The sequence below is a fragment of the Perissodus microlepis genome, chromosome 11 (genome assembly GCF_051167445.1).
Source record: "Perissodus microlepis isolate ML-2025 ecotype Zambia chromosome 11, ASM5116744v1, whole genome shotgun sequence".
NCBI classification, from domain to species: Eukaryota; Metazoa; Chordata; class Actinopteri; order Cichliformes; family Cichlidae; genus Perissodus; species Perissodus microlepis.
The window spans coordinates 14,288,472-14,313,462 of NC_140471.1; the positions used below are offsets into that span (position 1 = coordinate 14,288,472).

A 24,991-nucleotide genomic window follows, 5' to 3' on the forward strand; every position below is an offset into this window, starting at 1 on the left:
ATGGCCTCTCCCCATCCCCTAAGTTATGGTCTGAATAACATCGCAACAATATTAAGATAACATTTCCTGATTGTTTGTCAGGCAGCAGGCTCCTTCACCCCGCTTTCATCACGTCCACCGTGTTCATTAAATTGACAATTTGTATTTGCCCTACAGCGGGATAAACAGGAGCTTATCTGATGGGCCTGGTCTTTTATTATTTATTTCATTATCTTTTTTTTTTTTTCTTTGCCTTCTCCTCCTCCTCTTTCTCTCGGGATTGAAGGTAAACATAAATCAGCAGCTGCATCTCTGTTGTGTGCCGTTGTTTATATTGCAGTCATATGCAGCGGCACTCCTCTCCGAGGAGATTCATCTACAATGCTCTGCAGACACATGTGGCCTCTTCATGGAGGTTTTAGCGGTTGTTTTGTGTGACATGCTGGCTTTACACTCCTGCTGGTCTCAGTGTGATATAACTCAGTAGCTGTTTCACTTTAAAATGCCCTTCTGCGCAGACCTACTCCTAAGAGAGTCTCCTCTTCTTCTTTTTCTTTATTTCTTTCTTCTTCTTTTTTTTCTCACTGCAGTGTTTGTCCTTTTTGTTTCATGCAGCAGGCCAGGGATGGATGCCTTTGTTCATTTGTATGTTAAACTAGCACCATCTAGGAAACTGATTTGAGTACCCACAGACCACATTGACTACAGCGCATTCTCTGAAGCGTTTCTCCTAAGCGCTGTGAGCGATGATGTTGCCCCGCTCAATATCTTAGCCCGAGAACAAGCCTGTCGTCGGTCAACATAGTGCGCGCAAACGAAAAATAACGAAGCCGGCGCCCTTACTTAGGAAACAGTTGTCCCAGGAATTTAATCTTTTAGCCATTTTTTACCCAACACCCCCCTCTAATCAGGTTTCAATTGACTGCCATTGAAGGAATAGCTTGTCCTCAGACACATATATAGGTCCGAACCCAGTCAGACACCATTTAAGGCTTACTCAGTCTTCCTCCCAATATCTTGGAGAGCTCAGGGCCAAATGATTTAATCTTCATTCAGCTAATTTAGTCTGGATTTAAGCTGCCGGGTTGTCGAAGTGCAGAGTGATGGAGTCTGAAAACAGGATGAGAGAGAAAAGGGATGGGGGGAAGAGGAAAAAAACGGAAGGATGGAGGGAGGGAAAAGAGCAAGCGAGATAAAGTTAGAGCGATGGAGGGAGAAAGAGAGAGGCAATGGAGGAGGAGGAGGTGGGGGCTGAAGATGATGATCCATCCTGACCCTAGTGAATGCTGTCATGTTCCTCCCTCTAGGTAATCTCTCTCACTCACTCGCTATTTTGCATGTGAAAATGCTCTCCTGACAGTTGCATATCAGATAAATTTTCTCTCTTTTTTTCCCTCCCCCCCTCTTTCCCTTCGCCAAATAAACAACAGTCTTCACTTTGAAGTTGTCTGTTTGTGTCAGTTTGGCTTGAGGCGAGAGTCGGCCTCTCTCCCTCTTTCTGTCTTTGTGTTACAGTGTGAGAGCATCGACAGATTATTTCCTCTTACAGCGACCGGCCAACACAGCACGGAAACCAGGGAGAGATATTTTAGCCATCCAAAAAAAACAAAAAACAGCCAACATAATTAGTACAGTTGATTTAAAAAATAAATAAATAGATAAGTTTGATGGGCACTTGCAGTCAGGAGGAGCAGAGGTGACACTGCCACTCTTACCTCTGACATCAGAGAATGTTTGTTTCTTGGTTAGAGAATTATTTTTTGCATCTTTTAGTCTTAATCATACTAAAATCGTGCTCTTTTTTTAACACTCTGTCATTCAGTTTACATCAACAGCACATGATTACTGTTTATACTAACACATCGTCTGTGAGGAGCCCTAAATATGGCACCACCTCACCACTAGGGGGTAATAGTGAGTATATGGTAATGAGTCAGGTCCCCCTTTCTGGGCCTGTTAAGAGGTATAGAGGCTCCTCCTGAGGGATTTCTGTCACAATTAAGGCCAGTGTGGCCTGTGATGTTCTGACAGTAGCTCTATATGGCTGAACTGACAGCAGGATCACATTACTGTATAGATATGGTAATCAGTGACAGTATAGACACAGTAGCAAGCAGTTTGCTGAATGAGGAGGGAGGAGAGTCACCTGCATCTCTGAATAAATCCACACATGGTGTCAATCATGTCATGTTGGTTTGTGATCAGAAGGGAAAAAGAAAGAGAGCAGGAAAGACATGAGGAGGAGATGGAGACACGCAAGAGGCTGAAAGGCAGTGATATAACGAGTAGAAGTAGAAGTTGCTTCAGATTACAGATGGGTTTTTTGCCTTCTGTGGCCTTAGCTAATCAGTGCTTGACAGTAATATGAAAATAAAACATGCAAAACAAGAAGGGAAAAAATTAACTAATGGGTTTCTCTGTCTCTTTTTATATTTGAATGTATTTTCACAGTTAAAACAGTCATCTGTTGGCTTTATCCTTTTCTGTATGTGGTCATTTAAAACCAAGAAGACCAAATAAATAGAGTGCCAAATTGTTTTTCAGATTCAAGAATACTTGTTATCTACTAACAAACCTTTTTTTTTTAATGCTGGAAATTGTAATGCAGTTTTTAGACATGATTTTGGCTTCCCATAATTGAGTGCGATTGAAAGATATTGAGAATGTATGCTCAGCCAACAGAAAGCAAAGCAAAAAGAAAATCCAAATCAAACACCCCCTAAATCAGCTCCTGATCCCGTGCCTGCATGTGCCAATCACAGCTGCTCCCTCCACGTTTCCTAGATGTAGTCTGGATGAGTAACGCCACGCTAAAAGACAGATATACAACAAATAACATACCAGAACAGAAAGAAGAGATTGTACCAAGAAGTGGATCAGCATCTTTTTTTATTTTTCGGGGGGAAAATACTTGAGATCTGTGAAGTGGTGCTAAGAACAAAGCATAAGCCAATAAATCCAAGTCATTTAACCTCTCGAAAACACACCACGAACTGCAGTAAAGTGAGCGAACGAAGGCCAAGAAAAACAATACCATCGATTGCTGACATCAGTCATTCAGCACCAACCATGGTGGGACATCCAAGCAGGGACAATGTGATGCTTGCATTCCTGTACAGCGAGAAAATGAAAGCTGTACCCCCATTCATTCATATTTAATTCTCTTCCAAGTACTTAAGTGAATAATCATTAATTTAGTGTAAGTGAATAAAGAGGACCAAGCCTATTTTGATCCAAAGATGACTTTAATACATATTTGCCACTAAGATTAGAACTGAACAAATATAATCTATACATTAATATACCTGATTAATAGTTAACATAGATTGGAAACACAAGTGGCACAATCACAAACCTTAACATGAGCTCAGATAGATGGATGGATTATATAATTTACTTGTGCACATACGCTGACAAAAATGATAATTCCTTCTGGCCTCGGAGTTGCGTGTTGTGCTTCTATGTGTTTTTGTTTACATAAGAATGTCACCTGAATTCTTGACAAAATAAATGGTAAAATTAAGAGCCTGAGCTGAGAGGAAAACAAATGTACTGCGACATGTTTTTGTCATTTCTCGTCAGGCTGGTTTTGTCCACTTGTTTGCTTTGTGTTGAGATTTTTTTGCATGTGCTCCTCTGCACACAAGGACACACTAGTGAACTAGTGAACCAGCTAAGTACTGGAAGATTCCAGTCCAAATGGATTTTTGGAGTTCACAGCTCGAGTGTGGGACAGTTTTGGATTTTAGTCGAAGTAGCGTGAAAAGACCATGAACGTGAACTTTATTTGAAAGTGTTAGCAACTAAAAGTTCCAGTGCAACTACTTTTGTCTGCTCCTTTGTCACGAGGGGTCGCAACAGCAGGTAGCTCAGTGTATTTGATTTTATGCCAAATACAAGGAGGATCTATGTGTAAAACTCTGTGTCTAACCCCATTTTTTGGTAGCAGAAGCAGAATCTAATTAATTTAATGTTTAGATAGTTTTATTTTACTTTATTGTAATTATTTGTGAGACAGTATTCTGCAAAAAATGTCATCACTGTGCCTGTCCTACATTTAGGTTATTTTCGTTCATTTCTGACTTATACGATATTACAGTGTTAGAGTGGTCAGTGTATATGTGCGTTATCCTCATGAGTCAAGGGCACTGAGAGCGCATATCCTTAACGCAGTCGCTTTAGGTGTACAGTTCTGGCTGTCATCAGAGAAGCTCCACCCACCTGTTCAAACCTTCCGTTTGCAAAAGGTAGCCAATCAGAAGAAAGTAGCCTTAAAGCAAGAGCAGCTAAAATAATTTCTCTCTTGCTTATTTATTTCGCACATGGTTCAACAGTGTTTCTTTTGCGTAGTTGATGAACTGAGGTCTGGTATGAGAGAAAAAAGGATTATTTTGAACCATTAATCACATAAAGCTGCTCTTTCAAAGCACAAGAATAAAAAAAAATGGAGTAGGAAGTGAGCATGAAGGGTCCCCGTTAAGGAGTGATAAACGTGGAGGTTTGAAAGCAAAACAGGTCATTTCCTGAAGCCACACACTCCCCGCCCAATAAGTCCTTCTTAAAATAGTTTGAGAACTCTGTTGGGTTTTGTTGACTCTGAATTGGCACATATTTGCTTGGTTTTTTTCCTCCCCTATAAAAAGTTTCCAAATATTTTTCATTTCCAAACCTCCATCTTTGCCTTACTTCTTTCTCTCCATATTCGCCTTCCCTGCTCTTTCACACGCATGCATACACAAACCCATTCACCAAACCGCTTCTCTTTCTCTCTATCTCTCTTCCCTTCACCGTGGTTCTTTTGCATGGTGCCTGGCTGTTTAGAGGCAGTATGCATATGTATGGGCGAGACGGTGGATCGTGACGGGATCTGACATGCGGGGACAAGATCAAAGCGCTCCATCTGATCCCATAAAAACAGACGCAAACCCTCCTCTCATCCTTACAAAACCCCCACTGATAGTCAACTCTGCCAGCACTGACTCCTCCATCTTCTCTCCTCTCCTCTTCCTTTTCTCTCTTTTTACCTCCATCCCAGCATGCCTCGTTCCCACGTAAAGGCCTGCCTGCCTGCCTGACTTTGCGATTACGCCCTGTGATAAACAATGGCCCGTTTAGCTCATAAAGCAGGAGTGTTGTGCATAATGCTTACAATAAAAGATAGCATCTCTTCACTCATCTTATTTACCTCTCCCGTGGTGGCACAGGCGACGAGCTGTTCTATAAATACCGCAGAGAGGAAGGAAAGGGAAGGAAATGCAGATGCAGACATACATCTGTTGGTCAAATAAAATGCCTGCCAAGTCCGTTGATGAGAACAAGAGGAAAATGGAACTATTTATAAATGCACTTGCACTTACAGCCAGGTGATGAAGGTGCCATTTTAAATCTCCTCCATCCTGTCTGGTAACGTGAGGTTAGTCTGAACCGGTGCAGGTTGACACCCATATCACATTTTGACTCATCTTTATGGAACATATAGATTGATGCGGAAGCCAGGACCCCCCCAACACCATTCCCTTCTCTCCTCTCCTCCACCACCCCAGCTTTAATTCCCTCCTTTCTCCTTTTTCCCTGCCTCCTTTTCTTTCTCCTTTGCCCCCCACCACCACCAACAACAACCCCCTTTCCAGTAAGGAAGATGTATGAGTTTGAATTATTGATTCAGACACATGCTACATGCTGCTCGGAGTCATTATTTGTTCAGGTGAGTGTCATGCTGCTCGCTATGAAACAGATACCACGGGGATTAAGCGACACAATCAGGACTTAAAGACAGCCGCCCTCCCTAAAATAACATGGCCCTCGCTGCAAGACGAATGCTCCCCAAAACCCGACTTCATTTGTTTATGACTCGCACATTAGTCATTCTGCAGCTAAATTATAGCGCGGGGGTAAAGATTAATTCAAGCGCGCGCTTTTTCTATTGTTTTTTTTCCCCTTCTTTGTGTTTTATTCGTGAAGCTTAATAACACAGCAGATGACTATAGGTGCAAACATCCTACACACTGAGTTAAAATAAATAAATATATATTTTTAAAAAGACAGAGAGCGAACATGCAGCTTTTGTTGGTCGTAGGCGTGGGTGCGAAAATAGACAGATGTCCAGAGCGAAGACAGAATGACATGCATATTCACAGTTTTGCCCTGATTCGCATAACGGGGGCTTTTATAACAAAATACCTCAACAAACGCTACATCGTGCTTTACATTCATTGGATTGATACTGATAATCTAAAGCTAGGTGAGAGCGCTGATGTTGATGATGTGAGCGGTTAGTTAAAAACAAAGCAAAACAAAAAAAGACGATTAGTTTGGGTGGAGGGAAGCTCTAATACAAGAGCCTCGAGAGAATGAAGCGGGAGGTAAAATGTTGCTAACTGTTCATTTAGCCCTGGCTAAGTGGTCAGGGACGCTGGACAGGTGAACTCTATTCTCCCCACTGGCCCTGCAGGGTGTGTGTGTGTATGTGTGTGTGGACTGTAACAGAATTTCTCTAGTCCTTTGGGCCCTGGTGCAAAGCAGAGAATAAATGGTGGAGGTGGCAGGCCAGGACAGAAAAATCAATGCCTGCTTATACAGACATGACACACCAGCAGCCAGCTGCATTCTGTGTGCGTTGAGTGTGTGTGTGTGCACGAGTGTGGGCGTAGATGTACAGCGTACAATCATATGGCCCTCTGGTCCGTGGTTGTGAGTGCAACTACCCAGCAACCTCCATTTCCTCTCTCACAGGGTGGATTTTTCTAGCGTTTTGCGTCAGCTTTGGGATCAGTAAATAACCCTTTGTTTCTCCCCCTCACCCCCTCCTTCTCCTCCTCTTCGTTCCTACCTGCCCCATCTTATTCTCTTGCAGGAAGTTTGAATGCGAGTTGTGCGAGCGCTCCTTCAGCGAAAAATGGGCCCTCAACAACCACATGAAACTGCACAGTGGAGAGAAACCATATAAGTGTGCCTGGCCATCCTGCCACTACGCCTTCCTCAACCTGTCAGCCATGAAGGACCACTACAGGACGCACACGGGTGAGACAGAGTTAGCAACCTCCGCTGTGAACCATTACTGCTGCTGCTCCTCCATAAACACACTGACTGACACACTCTGAAGTGCAAAATTCATGGGATTAGCTTTTTTTTATATGTATATACAGGCAATCAGTGCTTTTATGAGTCTGGGACAAAGGGTTATTTATCAAGAAAGGCTCTGCTTGGATCAGACAAAATGTACTTTTTCATTCCTCTATAGCTGCTATCTGCTATTCAACAAAATGAAGTTTATGTGAACTGTGAAATTCTCACATTAATTATGAATCTTCACAGCTTTGTTTGGAATAAATATACGCAAGTTTTTGGCCGGTAATAGCCTCAGCTTGTCCATCTGTACTGATTTTCAACATCCAGGGAAAGTCGAGAACTAGTTCTTGGCGCTCTTGCAGACACTTGCTAGATGGTTAAACACACCTTCTGAACCCGATAGGACTGTCACTGTTATATGATATTGTATCGGCCAATTAATAGCCAAAGGGACGAGCAAAACAGCACGGGGATGTTTGAATTTTTGTGTTTGTTTTGTTTTGTGCCATCCTCCAGACTTGGATGCTCGAATGTTGTGGAAATTAAGGTAGTGTGTAGTTCTCAATTCCAACTGGTTGTCATGTGTATTTCCCCAAAAATCCATCTGGTCGCCAAGTGTGTCTTCCTCAAATCCAGCTGGTCAATGAGTGTGTGTTCATCAAGTCCATCTGATCGTCGAGAGTATTTTTGTTTTTTTTCCTTGCTTTACACCAATCCTGTGTGTATGGGTTTTTTTCAGTGATGCAAAATGGACTGCATTTATGTAGCACTTTTCTTGTCTTATTGACCGCTGAAAGCTCTTTACACCACAGGCTTTTTTTCTTCGATAATTGGATCAAACCCTGACCTTCCGATTAGTGGAAAACCTGCTTTACTGCCTGAGCTGCAGCTGCCTCAGAAAAATAAAAAGCAGGAAAAACCCACTTATGATTCTGTCCTTTCATATAGGTATCCAACCTTTGATCCAAAAAGAGAAGCATTAGGAATTAGAAGGTTCCCATTTCTTTAAAAATCTGTTATTTATCGACAGCTTTTGGATACAACACTGATTCAACTGGCAATTCAGAAGATCTTTTCTAACCTCACCTGGAAACTACTTTTTATAACTAACCAATAACCAATCAATAATCAGTAATTTAGCCGCTTTCTTTTTCCACTACAAAGTGAATCGCTTGATTAGAAGCGATGAAACCAGCCAGTGAGTCTTTGCACTGAGATGAATGATTACTTTAATTGTGCATTTCCCCTCTGATTCCATCCTTCCCTTTCATTTCTGTACATACAGTAAAGAACACTTTAGGACTGCTTTGAATTGTGTGGTTTTCTTCTTTAACTTGCTAAAAACTTTGGATGGACAGATGGTGCAGTGGGAGGATATTGTCTTGAATAATAGCCCCTCGATAGGAGCCCAAGTCAGTTTCTTTGAAAGTGTCTTTATGCCGCAGCCCAGCAGTTTCCCCTCGGCCTCAGTAATGTCCCACACATGGCTCCTCGATGCCCTTTTAAGTCAATGACAGAAGCAGCAGCAGCCAGTGGCCTGACAGCCTGACTGAGTGCTTGCAGGAGAGCCCTCCATCCGTCACGGGTGCCTGCTGTGTGCACGGGTTTCTATGTGTGTCAGTGCGAGGCTTGCTGAATGTTATTTTAAATGTGTTTTAACAGTGATGTAACGTCAAGGCGCCTCTGACATAATTAGATGTTTTATTTTCATTTGTTTCCAGCTCTCATCATTCCCCATCAAGTGGCTGGCGTCACACTGTCACTTAGCTGTCATTTGAAGAGGTGTGGGATGCTATGCTGTGGTGTGTGTTTGTGTGAATTTGGCAGGGGGAAACACAGACTTGAGAGTGAGTTAAGCGATTGAGGGGGGGGGGTGATTGAATATAGGAACTTGAAAGATCACGGGTGACCAAAAAAGAAATATAAAAGTAGGAGAATTAAGATTGAACCTGAAACAACCTCATTTTAGTCAGCAGCAAGACCTGACTTGATTAGCGACGCCCCAAAAAAAGCTAACACAATTTGCTCTGCTGTGACCTCCGACACTCCTTTGCCAGTTATAATTGGTGCTGGGTTAGGGCGGCTAGCTACAGCTTTACAATCATTGCAATCACATTCCAGCAGCCAACCTGACACACTGAAATATTATCTGCATATGTGTGATCTGTTTAAAAGTTATAAATCGTCTCCTTCACAGGGCTAAGATGCAATACTAATAAAATAAGTAGGAGATTTAAAAGTTGAACTAATCTGCCCAGGGAACAGAGCAGTCAGTAATGGAGGGCGTGCGAGTTAGAGTACATGCATCTGGGTTATGTAGAGGCTCGCAGGACGATGACTAACTGCTGTGTTTGCACTGGAGCAGAGTGTAATGATACGTAGCTCATTAGTTGTAAAAGTGTAAAATTAAACGTCACAACGCGAGGAAAGAGAAACCAAAGCATCCCTACATCGAGAACGTCATCACAGTTACAAGTTCTGATTGACTAGGTTCATGTCAGGTGTGTTTGATTGGTTTATAACACTTAAAATAAGATTCCTAATTGCTCAAAACAGCAGTTAGAGCATCAAATTGGAACACTATGGGCAGGATGGGCATAGGCTGAGGAATCAAACGGCATGCAAAGACAAAAACATGTATATTCTTGAGTAATGCTGAAACCTTCCTCTGAAAAAATATAATTTGGCATAGCAGGACAAGTTTAGGATTAGCAATAGCATGTTTTCTTAAACACTGACCAGGACCAGAGAATTACCACTCTCCGAACTTCAGGGAGCTCTTTTGAAAATGGATTTTCAATAATTCAGCACACCAAGAGTCACTCTGCGGCAGTCCTCGTTTAGATATTACTCATTAAAGCAGCAGTAGTGACTACCTGTTGATAGTTATCTCTAATCAGTGTAAACAGTTACTATTTTTTACTGGATGTGAGACAGTTAGTGTTGTATATTTCCTTATTACGCTTATAATACAAGAAAGCAAAATCAGGTGACAATACTTCTTTATTTGCTAGCTAGCTCCAACTGTTGAAATGTGCTAGCAACAGTTGTCACTTGTTGTTTGTTGGTTTGAAATGAGAAGCCTGCTTTTATTTAACTTATTTTGGACTTCAATATTGCTTTGTAGTGATTTTTTAACCACTTTTTTCAGAAGCTACAAAATATTTTATGCCCTCTTTTATGAGTGTTAGCATTTCATGTGCCAATATAATGTTCAGTGGTACATAAAGGTACAATAGAGTGACATAAGATGAACAGCAGAGCATCTGTGACCGATCTAGTTTTCAGTTTAACATTTGATACATGGGGAAAAAAGTTATTTCTTTGCATAGCTTAAACTATAATAATATAGCATAGTTTATTAGTAGATGTATATTTCATTTTAACAAATGAAATCTGCTCGACATTTAGTAACTAAAGCTTAATTTCAGAGGTGGACACCCAATGACCACCTTTAGACACACCCCTGCATTCTGGAGGTATTAGGGACAGAGAGGGGGATGAGTTCTCTCAGCCTACAGCAAAGTTTACACTAAATTTAAACTTTGTGGCAAACTAAATTTTGTTGACTGCACATAGACAACTTTATCTTGTTTTGTTTTTAATTTTAATTTTAACCCCAGAAAAACTTTTTCTCACACTCAGCCTGCGTTTACTGCCTCTGCCCACTGTGTCTGTCTCAGAGAGAAGTGGCTGGAGTTTCAACATAAACTTCATTGGTCATCTCAGAGTCAGTCTAAATCTTACAATACTTGTTTTTCAGACACATACTTCAAAATAGAAACATTCACACCCACCAGCTCTGCACCACCAGCTTCACCTTTCCTACTGTTTTCCCAACAGCTTCAGTAACCTCATATCCTTGATTTAATGTGAAAACATTCTACTGACTACAAGAAATAAATACTTATTAATGAGGGTTTGCTTTAACTACTTGCAAACTTGTAACTGTGATTGGCATGAAAGTCATCAATGGTTCTAATGAGTCAGTTGATGAGTACTTAACACGCCTACAATATTTTTTTCCTTTTGTTCGTCTTACTCTTCCTTTCCCTCCTGTACATCATTTATCTGACTGCTTTCTTTTCTAAGATATCAGCCGTTAACATTTGCTTGATAGATAATAGTCATCCCATGGATACGAGAAAAGGGAAAGACTTGTTACTCATGGCCACTGATAATTGGTCATGAAAATTTGCATATTAATGATCCTGAAACTGACCTCATGGACCATTGTTAGTCAGTGGTGCTAATTTTGGCCATTATTCAAATATATTGTTTATAAGGTTGGGGAAACCTGCAGTCAGGTGAGGTTTCTCCCATTGAAAACGCAACGTCTAGATGACCAAAATCAAGTTAGTGGGATCCCATGGATAGAGTTGCTGATTGTGACATGCCGAGCCCCGCTCCCTAAAAGGACAGCTTAAAAAAAGTTAAAATCTCTGCGCTCCTTCTCCTGCCTCTAATGGGATTCACTGTTGCTCTCTGATTTGTGTGTTTTTTATGTTAATCATTCTCTGCTCACAGACCAGTCCGAGGGAGGGGGGTAGAGGGCGTGGATGGGGGATCTAGTGGTCGACAGCCGCCAGGGTCATTTGTAACGGCTGATGAATGAGCGGCTCAAAAAAATAAATAAGTGGACTGAATCCGACCCACCCAGTTTTTCCCAGGCTCTTGGGCATTGTGGTGGTGGTGGTGGTGGAGTGCATAGAGGAGGTCTGGACACAGCGACAGGGCCACAATTGATTTCCTCATTGCTTCAGTTTGTCGCTTAATCTGGCGATATGCTGATAAATCTTCACACTTTGTCAATTAATTTCCCTGAAAAATGAGACCCAAAATGGCGAGCACATCAATACAACAGCGGATTCCGTGTCAAAAATTAAGCGGTAAAATTAATTGCCCTCCCATCCGCTCCTGCTAAAACATAACTAATGAGGGAGGCAATTATAGCTGCATGCAGACTCCTCCGGGGTTATTTAAAACGCACACAGGCGCACACATATATATGTATCCGCACACACATGCAAAGAAGGGTTGTATATTTTGACTTCAAAGTTCTTTTATTGTCTCGCAATAAGGCGTATTTAATTCCAGTAAAGGGCGGAGAGTTGAGGTGTACCATGGGAACAAAGGAGACGAAGTGATAGCTATTTTCAAATAGCCCAAAAAAACAGTTTAAGGGCTCTCAGTGCAAATGTATTAGCGGGAGCTGTGTTTTTAGGACATTTTAGTGTGTGGATTTTGTGCACACTCAGTTGCATAGCTGTTTGTGATCTGTGACTTGAATTGCATTTGTTTGGAGCTTTGTATATCTGGCCTTCAGGACTGATGTATGAGGTCAGGGTTCACAGTCTCAAATGAATTCAGGCTAGATCCAAAGTTTAAATTGGTAAAGGATACAGATATGTTTTTAAGGTGAATTGTTTTTTAAGTTATAAGAGTCATTAGTGTACCTATTAAAGGCAAAGGTTAACCCGAGTCATGCATGCTTGCAGTCAATTCAAGGTTACAAGGTGGCTGAAAGGTCTATGTTGCTTTTAGCAGTCAGATGTACAATGTTGATAGCAACGTGTCACTTTTTTTTTTTAACTACCCCACCTCACCATCCCCACCCTGGTCCTGGGAGTGCTCCACCCCGCAGAACAACAGATGAAAAGCGCACATGTAATTTATCGCCAACGTTTCCTCCTCAAGAATAATTGTGGCGACCGCGGCTGGGCGTAGGGATCGATGGCTATAGATTTTTCTGTGGTGGGGTCTTGTAGCGTTGGGTGTAATGAGAGATGGAGAGGGCGGAGGAGGGGACCCGCGCTGTTATTCTGATGGGGAGAAACGGTCTGATCGAGATGCTTAGTAACTCATGTAGAGTTTAAAGACATGTGGAATATAGGTGTTATTTATTTATTGATTCATTATAGTCAAAGGCCTTGAAAACCCAGGTTTTCTGCAATCAGTAGGATGCTAGATGGGGAAGAAAAAACCTTGTTTCACAATTACAGCTGTGGTTATGTTTCAAGAGTTCTGTGTGGGTCCTGTTTGTGGTGCTTGATACAGAATCATTGTTGATTTTGTTTTTTTTGCATCAAAGCACACTGCACAGTCCAAGTGAAGGTTAATGCCTTCTTTTTTGACTCTGAAACTCATGCTAAAGATACCAAAGCAAAGTAGTCTTGTTGCGTACGGTGTTTAATCATGATGAATCCATGTTATAGAGAACTACGATACTTTGATTCAGCTTGTCCTGCAAGCTTGCTCTGCAGATCTTATCGTTCTATAATGCGTTTGTAAATTCGAGGAATCTTTTCACCTGATACAAAGAGTTTTCTTTTTTGTGTAGCTACATAAAAAAAAGCAGACTGGACATTCATTTATATGAAAACATTGCTCCTTTAAAGGCCATCCACACAGGGACTGAAAAGTGAACCTGTACGAATTGGTGAACAAATGCACCTTTTTAAGGCTGTTTTTCTCCCCTCTAAGTGGCACTGCATTAAAACTCTTCTCACAGTCGAGTGGCTTTAAATGGGTATAATAGAGGAAACTTGAGGCTGCTTTGTCTCTGCGGATTCAGTGAAAGCTGCTATCTGTGCAGGAGAGGAGCAGAGCACTACTGAGGCCCAGCTGGAAGAGTCACCCAAATGTGTTATCAGTATGTGGCGAGAGCTGGAGTTCAACATCAGCATTTAGCTGAATATTTAAGTGATGGAGAGCTCAGCTGCACGTACCGTGTGTGCTAAAATGGGCGACGCAGCGCCCACAGTGTTTTCATACATGTGCAGGTACACAACATGGACATATATCACACCGCATGCAGTTTGATTTGTGTGAGGATTTGCATACACATCTGTGTCCATTCTCTAGATGCGCGCATGCATTTCCCCGAGTGCATCTTATCACAAATGTTTCTGCCGTGTGTGTGTGTGTGTGTGTGTGTGTGTGTGTGCAGGAGTGTGTGACTGGCTGTGTGCAATGGCAGTCACAGAGAAAGAGAGAGAGAGAGAGAGGTAGACAGAGGCAATGTGAGAGAGAAAAGACCATCATGCTGTTAATGACAGAGCCAGATGCAGAGAAGAGAAGAGGAGTGTAAAAAAGCTCTCTGTGCTCCCCATCTGGAAGGCATCGCCCCCAAATGAAGTTGTACAAAACCATCCCATTGATAATAAAGCTAATTTTTATGGCTCTGACAAGTATGTAATTATGTTCAGCGGTGCTTTTCAGATTTTATCACAGTCAATAAACCACACTGGCAATTTCCCGTCCCCCATTTGACATATTTACACGGATCCATCTGATTGGAGGAATTAGTTAGCTATGAGAGCTCTGATGGATATACACTAGTGATCTGTGACTTCTGCTTGGCTCATCTGTTAGCCAACTAGACCCTCTGCTCATCTGTTCAGTCTGTCTCTTCTTTTCTCGCCTTCTGCCTTTCTCCCACTTCACACATTTTCCCTGTCGAACCATTTTCTCTCCTCTTTGTCTTAACTCGAGCTCTCAGATTTTGCTCAGTGGCTCCTCGGCTACCATTTCCACCGAGAGTGGGATTGCTCATTCTTTCCCGCATCAAACTTTTCCACTCAGGGGATTTCATAAATCAAATTCAACAACCCTTCACTTAGTACCACCCTGTGATAATTGAGACTGCAAATTTACTGTTTAGCTAGATCGTTTTTTGAGTCGTGTTAATTCAGTATTAAAATTAAAAGCGATTAAAAGTATAATTAAAGGACAGATTAATTATGCTGATCTTGATTTGAGGCAGACAGAAGGAAAACACCTGAAACCTGGATCAGTTTCATCAACAGTGTAGATTAACATGCTCGAGTGAACGAAACCAGCTGTAAAACCACAGTTGTTTTTTTCATTCTAAGTGACTTCACATTCCTAGCATATCAAAATAAGTTTTAAAAAAATGGGCATTCACTTAATGAATGATACAGAACAGACTAAATACACATATTAAATACAGATCGTAAAGGTTTGATGTCCTTCTGCATTTTCAGAAATTAAAAATAAGCAGTTTTTGTTGCTTTATGTCATTTTTCAAAGACATCTTTAATTACCCCCCCCCCCCCCCCCCCTTTAAAAACACATAGAATACTATAGGGTGTTTCAGGTGTACTCTCAGGTCCATAGCTACCAGCAGATGCCTGCTTTTACAGATTTAGATGAGCTTTTAAGTGCTTTTTTGCTGTGTACATGTTATGTTCACTTAAGGTGGTATGGTAAACCTTGGCTGTGTTCTGAACCTCTTTAATTGCTTCAGCTTCAAATTTTTAATTGACTGAAATTAATCTTTAAACCATTTTTTAATCTCTTGAATGTGATTTGCGTTTGAATGAGAGCATTTCTGCAAAAACAAAAGCAAATTAAGCAAAATATTTTTCCCTGCGTATAATTCTGGTTTCTCATCCACTCTGTTTTTCACAACCGCTGATATCCCTAAAGCACTATGTTTCTCTCTCACTCTCTATCTCTGCAGGAGAAAAGTCTTATTTATGTGACCTGTGTGGTTTTGCGGGAGGCACCAGACATGCCCTCACCAAACACAGACGCCAGCACACAGGTAAGCACCAACTCACACACCCTGAACTCATGTTGGAAACTTGTCTTGTCGTACAAACTGATTCCCACGTGTTCATGCCTTCACCATGTCAGAAGGTGTTTGACACCGAGATCCGAGCAGCCGTGTAGTTTAGGCAACCGTTTGCCCTCCCTCGGTCGCACACATACACTCACACACAGGCGCATCAGTGTGACATGCTGCTGTCAGTGATAGGCATGTGTACCAGTGTGGCTGACTGAATCTGAGATTTTTAATTTCAGTTATCATTTCACCATGTCATTCTGTCGCTTAGGGAAATTGCATTTTTCAGATAGGCTGTCAATAACGAGTGTTTTTTTGGGGGCAAATTGAGATAGTGAAACAAATACTGTTCTTAGCCGTTGTCTGGCAGGCGTCCAAGGATCAAGAATCCTGTTATAAATATTCATTTAGGTTTTCATTATTCATTTTGTTTGCTCCTCAGTTTTGCTGCCATTTTTTCCCCCTAAAACCGCCAATTTCTGTCCTCCTCTGCCACGTTGACACGTGTCAATTCCACTGATTTAGCCACATGTCCAAATCTGTGGCGATACGGGTTCACATGAAGGGACTGTCCTCAGTTTGACAGGTGCAGATTTTTAACGACCAGTGCTAATATGAATATTTCTGTGTTTGAAGTCTCCTCAAGCAGCTTTGTTCAGGTGTTTTGTGTTTTTTTCCAATTGGAAATTGAATGGCTGATCTTATTCTCAATATATAAATGTCACTGAAGCAGTACTAAAGAAACAGCGGACATAACAAAGTTCCTTTAAATGTCACGACAAAAAAAACCCAAAAATACACAACTGCCACAAATAAAATTAATTACAAGTAAAAAAACAAAAACCTGTTTTGTTTGTTTTTTATTCTTACACTCCAGACAAACATGATAACCCACATCATTAAAGATACCTGTCTTGTGTAGGTCCCACTGGTGCTGCCAGAACAGATATGACCAATCATAGCATGGACTGAACAAGTCCTCTGAGGGTATCAGGTACCAAGATGTTAGCAGCAGATCCTTTTACTCTTGTAGTTGTGAAGTGAGGTTGGTATCCTGCTAATAGGAGGGCTGTATGTTTGCATTGTTTAGGTAAGTGGAACAAAGTGGCGTCCACTTAAATGAGGGGACCCAACGTTTCGTCCCACTTCTCCGTCAACTTGCCTTCTTAGCACAGTTCATGCAGGTTCTACCTCTTCCCTAGGTGAACAATAACCATCCAGGTGTCTCTGTTGTATAAATGTCTCATCAGACCAGGCCACCCTCATCCTTGTACCACATAGATACCCACTGTGTGTGTTTTCAGAGTTCTTTACAGGTCTTTGGCTGTGCAGCCCATATGCTATTTCTGTTAGATTAATGGCCGTGCTTCAGTTACGGAAATTACAGTACAAACAGTAAAAAGCCTTATCTGGATTACCATCAAAACCTCACTCATCATATGTTTTTGAAATCCATACATAAGTTTCCAGTCCTGCTGAGAGATGAACTGATTTGGTTGAAAACACAGCACTACAACCAACTGATACTTCCACTTCTTACAGAACACACATTTCAGCTGGATCTAAAATATGTGTTTAACTCTTACTTTACATTTCAACTTCTTCTGTATTTGATTATACATAGTTTTACCATTAACCTTATATTATATTGTATGCTTTTATACAAGTGACTTTTCTTTGAATCCCAGCCTTTATTGTTATTCAACTTTTACTTAAAAATATAAGAAAACTTTCTCCACTTACATCCTTAAATGGCCTTTCTTCAGCAGACGCAAACCCTGCCAGAGCTTTTTATATGTTTAACTGATTTAAAATTACAGCTTTCATACAACAGTTGACAAAACCTTTTGTTCAGTCTTTGTATAGTTGAGTTTAACACACACATGCCTCATTTTATATTTAGTTATTAATTAAAGTTTTTTTGCAGCACCACAGGGACCTACACCCATTGTCAGATAAATCCTGCTACCTGCTATCTCTCAATGTATGTGCATGTTTGTTTTAGCTCACATTAGTGGGTCACTGCGGTCTCATCACTGCTGTCTTGTCTGTGTCTCTTATCTTTTCAATCCCTCCGCCCACAGGAGAGAGGCCCTTCAAATGTAAGCTCTGCAACTTCGCCTCCACCACGCAGTCCCACCTATCACGGCACAAACGTGTTCACACCGGGGAGAAACCGTACCGCTGCCCCTGGTGCGACTACAGGTACCGCCTCATTGACCTCCACACGGTTGGTGGCGCTGATGGCTGCCACCGTGGCACTGATGATCAGAGGGTTGATAGGTGGGGATAGGATGGGGATGTGGGGGGGTGGGTTTGTAAGAGTGTGGTGTGTGTGTTGGTGAGATAGCAGGTGGCATTGTGGGGTAGTTTGGTGGGTTGGTGGAGAGGGTGGGGTGTTAATGCTAGTGGCTTTGAGTGTGTGTGTATATCTGTGTGTGTGTGTGGCGGGTGGGTGGGAGACGTTGAGGGCAGACAGGTCTAATCTCCACAGCACGGCTCCATCTCATCACTCTGCCATCATCAACAGGCCCAGCCAGATTTCCCCAACACACACACTCTTACTCTCCCTCTCTCTCACACACACACACACACACACACACACACACACACACACACACACAATGTCACTGTCACTGGCAGGTCCCTGTCATTAAAACACCATCATACCGCATCAGTAATTACACAGGAAATTGTCGGTGAAATTGAAAAAGTTTTGGCTGGCGTTGCACATCTCCATCTCTCTCGATCTTTCTCTGTCTCTCTCTCCTCTCCTCCCCCCTTCTGTCTTTCTCTCACCCCGCGCTTCCTCGTCAGGATGTGGCAGAAGAGTGTGAAAGGGAATGATCTCAAACCCATCATTGGTTTTAGATGTACTCTTCATTCGTTTTTTCCCCTCTGTGACAAAGTCATTTCAGCTGCTTGCTACACCTGCTCCGCCGTAGTGAAGCACTTGACTCATTTCATCTGTCTTTTGTATTCAGTTCAACTTGGGGGAAAAAAAATGAAATGCTGAGAAGTAATAGCTGCAGTCAGGCTATTCTTCAGCAATTATCAAAGGATTTTATCTCCCGGTGTCCAAAGTTATCACAGAACGTCTCTTTTGGGTATCGTGTAGGAAGCGACTAGCATAGGTCTTTTATTGTTTAATTTAAGTTTAATTAAGTTTCATTTCTGAGACGATAAATCCTGCTTATATTTGGTTATGCCCTATATTTAATCTAATTTGTTAACATAACCAGTGACTGTATTGTCTTCCTGATTGGTTGGCTCAACTCTGTGTTTTACTACTACAGATTTTTTTCCCAATATTTTGTCAGAGTGCAACACTCAGATTGACCTTTTCGTTGTTGTTGTTAGGTAGTTTCTAGCATTAAGTGTGATGTACCTCGTTCTTCTCCTGACTCTAAGTATCATCACGAGGTGAAACATTTATTTTTGAGCAAAATGCGTGTGAAAGTTATCAGATTTCACTGTCTTTCATTTTAATGTTAGGAGCATTAAGTTTTGTTGCTTAAAATTCTGCACACTAAAGACACACGGCTCTATAAAAATACAGCGGTCCCTCTCATCAGGTCAGTGGGTGCACGTGCAAAAGAGTCACATAAGGATCAGATTTTATAAGATCCTCATCCTACGTTTTACTTTTGTTTAAATTTTAAACTCATATCAAACCGCTCCACTGGTTGAACCTCACAGTGGGAAAGATACTGTATACAGACCTGTGATCCTTCACTGATACATAATGATTGTTACAGATAGCAGCAAATGAAACAGTAAATTAGAAGCCCAATTAACATTTTGGTGGCCTCCGAGGGTTTAGAGAGGTCCCGAAGGGAGGAAGAAAGGTGGGAGGAGGTGTAGGGACGTTGTGGAAAAGCCCTGCTGGGCTCGCTAATGTGAGGATGAGGAATTGAATGTGTGGGGCCCTAGACAGCCGTGAGGGGTCCCATCTTTGCTTGGCTTTTATTGTCTGAATGCATGTTTAAAACCGTGACGTCTCTCGTGGCCTGACCGTGATAAGGAGCTGGTAGATGAGTTAGCCTGTTTGACCTTGTAATATAAGCCGGGCTTATGAAATATAAGCATTAATGAAGCAGCTAGGTGACTGACAGTTCTTGCCCAAAGAAAATGTATCTGTTTTATAGATGTAGCATGTTAAATGGCAGCTATGTTTCTCACTTAATGCAGTATTATCCCCATCAAGGCTGCTTCTCAAATGCATGTAAATGAGCAGGGAGTAAATGATCTATCAAATGCCACTCATCTACCATTCAGACAGAGATAGATAATAGAGGGGGGATAATTATAGATGGGAAATAGTGGTAAAAATATTCTAATGATATTGCACCGTGAGTCCTGGGCTGTCAATTAATGATGTCTATTTGACTACTCTGCAGCTGTTTATGCAAGCTGCGAAACTTCTTTACTTTAATTTTTAAGAAATCGTTTTTATCGCTCACAAAGAGGAGGATTTTTTTTTCCCACTCTCTTTTTTTTCTCATTAAAGTCACAGTGGCATCTAAAACGGTCTAATTGATATGTAGCCTCTGAATCCTGCACGTCGCCGTGACTGTGGGGCTGGTTTTGTTTATTGAATGCCGCACCATTCATGTTTCAATCTACCTGTTAAAGCAGTGTTTCCAATTCAAGGCGACGGCGGCTTTGAGGACAACACGCTCGCTGTCAGTGGCAGGAAGGTTTGCGACCTTGTAAAAGTGAAGTGAGAGACGAAGGAGGAGGGAGAGGCATTAATGATGATAACTGGGCCTCCCTGGCAGAATAAGAATCCAAATAGCACCAATGATCCAAATACAGACCCTGCACCCCCCACAACTCTTAACGCACACAAAGAAGCGCATTTAAATCTCCTCTAACGAAGCGCCTCTCAATTACACCTCTCCCATTACCATACAGTCTTTGGGAGGAGGAATATGGAAATGGATTAAATAAAGGGGGGAGAGAGAGGGGAGAAGCAGAAAGTGGCAGAGAAGGGGTGATGTATCCGATGAGCATCAGTATGGCTGATTCCCATGGTGAGTGCATGGGTGGGGGAGGAAGTTGAAACAGCGTTGGACTAATTAATACAGTGTATAGTAGGAGGGCTGGTGTGGGCTTTCACTAACTGTGACACCTGCTGACTCCTAAACGCACGTTGTGTTGTTTTAATATGACAATTACGCCATTACCATATCTGAGAGATAGCATGGCCCCCCTAGGAATCCACCCGCGCTCTCTTTAGAACCTTTTAGCTCCGCTTCAAATTTTATCTATTTATGCTCCCGCTTTCGAATAAGAAATCAGCTCACTTTTGGTATTAAATGCATTTTTTAACAGCATCATTTGTGTTAATTTAGGAGCATGAGACAGTTTAAAGTTCTTTTTTTTGTCCGTATGCCAATGAAAAGTCAACAGATGGCCGTGATTTGCCTGTGAATCTGTTATTGTTTTGCTTATGAGGCTGATAAGAAAGTAATCACAGCAATTTTTGACAGTTTGTTGGATAAAATATGAAAATGACAACTAAGGTCAGTTCCTGTAGACACTTTATAAAGCACATGCTGCTAGTACGTGGTTGGACACCCTTTTGCCTGCAGAAGTACCCCAATTCTTTATGGTACAGATTCAACAAGGTGCTGGAAGCATTCCTCAGAGATTTTGGTCCATATTAACATGACAGCGTCACACGGTTGCTGCAGATTTGTCAGCCTTAAGCCTATTATGTTAGTCTCCTGTTCCACCACAGCCAAGGTGCTCCATTGGATTGAGATCTGATGACTGTGGAGTCCATTTGAGTGCAGTGAACTTACTGCCATGTTAAAGAAACTAGTGTGATATTAAGTGAGCTCTGTTACATGGTGCATTTTCCCATTGGAAGCAGCCATCACATCATGCGTTCAATGTGGTCATAAAGGGATGGACATGGTCAGCAACAATACTCAGGTGGGCTGTGGTGTTTTAAGAAAATGTCCCTCACATTATTGCATTGCCACCGGCAGCGTGTACCATTGAAGATCAAAAAATGGATCCAGGTTTTCATGATGTTTACACCAAATTCTGAACCTACCATGAAAATGTTGCCTCAGTTTCCTGTTCTTAGCTGACAGGTCTAGTGTGGTCTTCTGCTGCTTTAGTCCTTCTGCTTCAAGGTTTAACATGTTGGGCATTCAATAAAGCGATCTGTATGCCTTAGTTGTAACTAGAGGCTGAGTTACGTTCGCCTTCCTTTCAGCGTGGCTGTTCTCCTCCAACTGCTGGCATCACCCAGTCATTTTCACCCAGAGATCTGGTGCTTAATAGATATTTTCTTTTTTTTGGACCATTCTCTGTAAACCCTAGAGATGGCTGTGTGGGAAAATCCCAGAAGATGAGCAGTCTGTGAAATACTCACACCAACCCATCTGGCACCAGTGACCATGTTCAAAGGCTACGTCCACAGTAGCCCGGATAGATTTGAAAACTGCGTTTTTGTCTGAAAACGCTCCGCGTCCACACTAGCGTTTTCAGACGTTTTCACAGAGTTGTGCGTCCACATTGAAACGGACAAAAACGCTTACGCTCCAGTATTGCGCATGCGTGAAATGCAAGAAGATTCAGCCTGCCTCATTTCTGTCTGCCGCTTATTTACTTTCCAGCTCGATGAAACGTCGCGGTAAAATAACGAGGAAAAGCACAGAGTTTTTATAAATGGACTAACAATGAGGTGGAGTTATTGCTGCGAGTAATACAAAAGTACAAAGTTGCAAAAGCAAGTGAGAATTAAAGACTTCGAAGAAAAGCTATCTGAAGCATGTACAAACTGATATTAATCTTTAATATGGCTGTCAAATTAAGAGCCAACAAAACAACTGCTGTATAAACCTTCCGCTATCTTTGTTTAATTGGTCACATGACTGCATTACATGACTAACATGCGTCATTGTTTTCGAAAGTCTCCGTTTTTGCTGTCCACACTGCGACGCATAAGCACCGTCTTCAAATGTATGCATTTTTGAGAGCGTTTTCAAAACGCTGCGTTTTCATTCAGGGAAAACGGTGTCTCAGTGTGGACCGGAGGCCAAAACGGAGAGAAAACGATGCGTTTTCAAACAAAAACGCATTAGTGTGGACGTAGCCAAAGGCACTTAAATCACCTTTGTTCTTCATTCCGATGCTCAGTTTGAATTTCGCAGGTTGTCTCGACCATATCTAAGTGCCTTGTGATTGGCTAATTAGATATTTGCTTTGGCGAGCAGTTGACCGTGTGTAGGTAATAAAGTGGCTCCTGAGTGCTCGTCTGTAAATTGTTCTGCAATCCACTGGCCAAGCAGACATTTCTTTATTTGTTAGTGCTCTGGGTCAACGCTCCCAAAATGTGTTTCATTCATTCTTTTGTTGAGACTGCATCCAAAACATGGTCTTCAGCCTCATGAAGAGCCCTCATTGTTCACTGCTGGCTGGTCCTTATGTGTTTTGTACAGCATAAACAGACACCAGTGAGGGCCCGCTCTGTATTTTTTTTTTTTCTAGGCCGCAGTGGAGCCAGGCTGGACTATGGCCCCCATGATGGAGAGAGGTGTCTCTGCAAAAGTGAAAACAAATTCTCTCCTTGGCTGGTGTGAGCTATGGTACTGTGAGGCTTTATTGTCCCAGCCAAGGTGATAAGGGAGAGTAATTGCGTATTATACTGTCCGAGAATGTCAGGTCCAAACTGAGCACGAGTGCCCCATCCATCAACACATGATTGTGTGCGAAAGTGTGCTCTACACCGCACATGCTTGCTTGCATGATGCATTAAATGCGCGAGCGTTTGTGTGTGTTTACGGATTCATGTCTGTATATTCGAACTTGTGTAGCAGTGTCAGAGATTTATTGTTTTTATTTTGGCTCAAACTGGCCTTTCTATATGTCTGTATTCCATATGTATGTATGTGCATGTTTGTCTTAATCATTCAGAGCTTCACTTATGTGTGTGAGTGTGTTTGTGTGTGTCTATGGGCAGGTTTAGATAGAGCCTGGGAGCAGGTCAGGCAGCGTCATTAATCAGCAGAGGTTTGTGTGTTACTCTCTGGGCTGACATAGTTACATCGTATACCCTGCAGTAGCTCCCTGCCCTATCTGACTGGCCCAGAGACCCACAAACTCAGGCACACACAGCATACAACACTAATCCTATATAGCTTTCATACAGCTGCAAATGATACATACTGAATAACAGATGCCTTCAGACATATCTTTGTAATGCAGTCAATGGGCCTCTAGATGCACAGCGGTCTCGTAGCAGGCGCTGTCCCCAGCACCGTTACACAAACAGCTGAAAAACTATAAGAAAAGAAAGTATCAGAGCAAAATATAAAGGCGTGAAAGAATATCAAACATATCTACAAAATGTAAATATTGTTTCTGTAACAAGTGCGTTTGCTGTTCATGAAAGAGTCTTTAGTCATGTGCTGCTTGTAGTCCAAACATGGCTCCTCTCTCCCAGCTTGATTTTTTTTTATTGCGTGTTACTGTGTGATGTGTGCCCATGTGTGTCTGTGTGTCATTACATCATTACAGATAAAGAAAATGTTAGTACAGCAAACCTTTTTTTGGGAATGTTGCCAAGTGTTGATCTTGTGTTTTCTCCTTCATGACTCTCATCTTTAATTCCAACGTTTGTTTTGTTAATTCCAAAATGGAATTAAGCCTTTTTGTCTTTGTTTGTCTCACTTAGATCCAACTGTGCAGAGAATATCCGAAAGCACATACTCCATACGGGAAAACACGAGGGCGTGAAGATGTACAACTGCCCCAAATGTGACTATGCCACCAACTCTCCGATGGAGTTCCGCAACCACCTGAAGGACAATCACCCTGATATTGAGAACCCAGACCTCGCCTACCTGCACGCAGGTAATGTGCTGCTAAAAGAAATAGAAAGTGTTTCACAGATGTTTCCATATCATCAAGGATTCTGTTGCGCGGCGAAGCAGAATTCACTAATGCACCATGGCAGCTAGCCTGACATCCGTCTGTACCCCCTACTTTGGTCCGTAGTGCCCCCTTCACAGCATCTGAAATGTCCGTGCCCCGTAAACAAAAACACAAAAAGAAGGACTTCTAAGAACATACTGTCCCTACATTTAAAAACAACAGTGCCTTTTTTCTGTCTTTGGTGATGTGCAGCTCCACTTGCTTAGCTGAAAGTTAAAGGATGTTTTTTTGTTATTTTTATGTATTAAGTATTAATCCATTCCAATTAATCTATAAAGCTCTTTTTAAAAACACAAGTTTAACAAAGTGCTATACAAAGTACCAAAACAGAAAACAATAATAGAATAGAAGGTAAGAAAACACAGTTTTAACTCATTCTGAGTTAAAAGTCAAGAAATA

General features: G+C 41.8%; 1 protein-coding gene across 1 annotated transcript in view; it reads left to right on the forward strand.

Annotated features, from left to right (window-relative positions):
• Positions 1-24,991, forward strand: part of znf407 (zinc finger protein 407) — a 157,966-nt gene that overhangs the window by 84,212 nt on the left and 48,763 nt on the right. The window contains exons 6-9 of the mRNA XM_084942847.1: positions 6,833-6,999; positions 15,533-15,616; positions 17,722-17,842; positions 24,333-24,511. Of these exons, the coding sequence (XP_084798973.1) occupies positions 6,833-6,999; positions 15,533-15,616; positions 17,722-17,842; positions 24,333-24,511 (551 nt within the window). The remainder of the gene's footprint in view (positions 1-6,832; positions 7,000-15,532; positions 15,617-17,721; positions 17,843-24,332; positions 24,512-24,991) is intronic.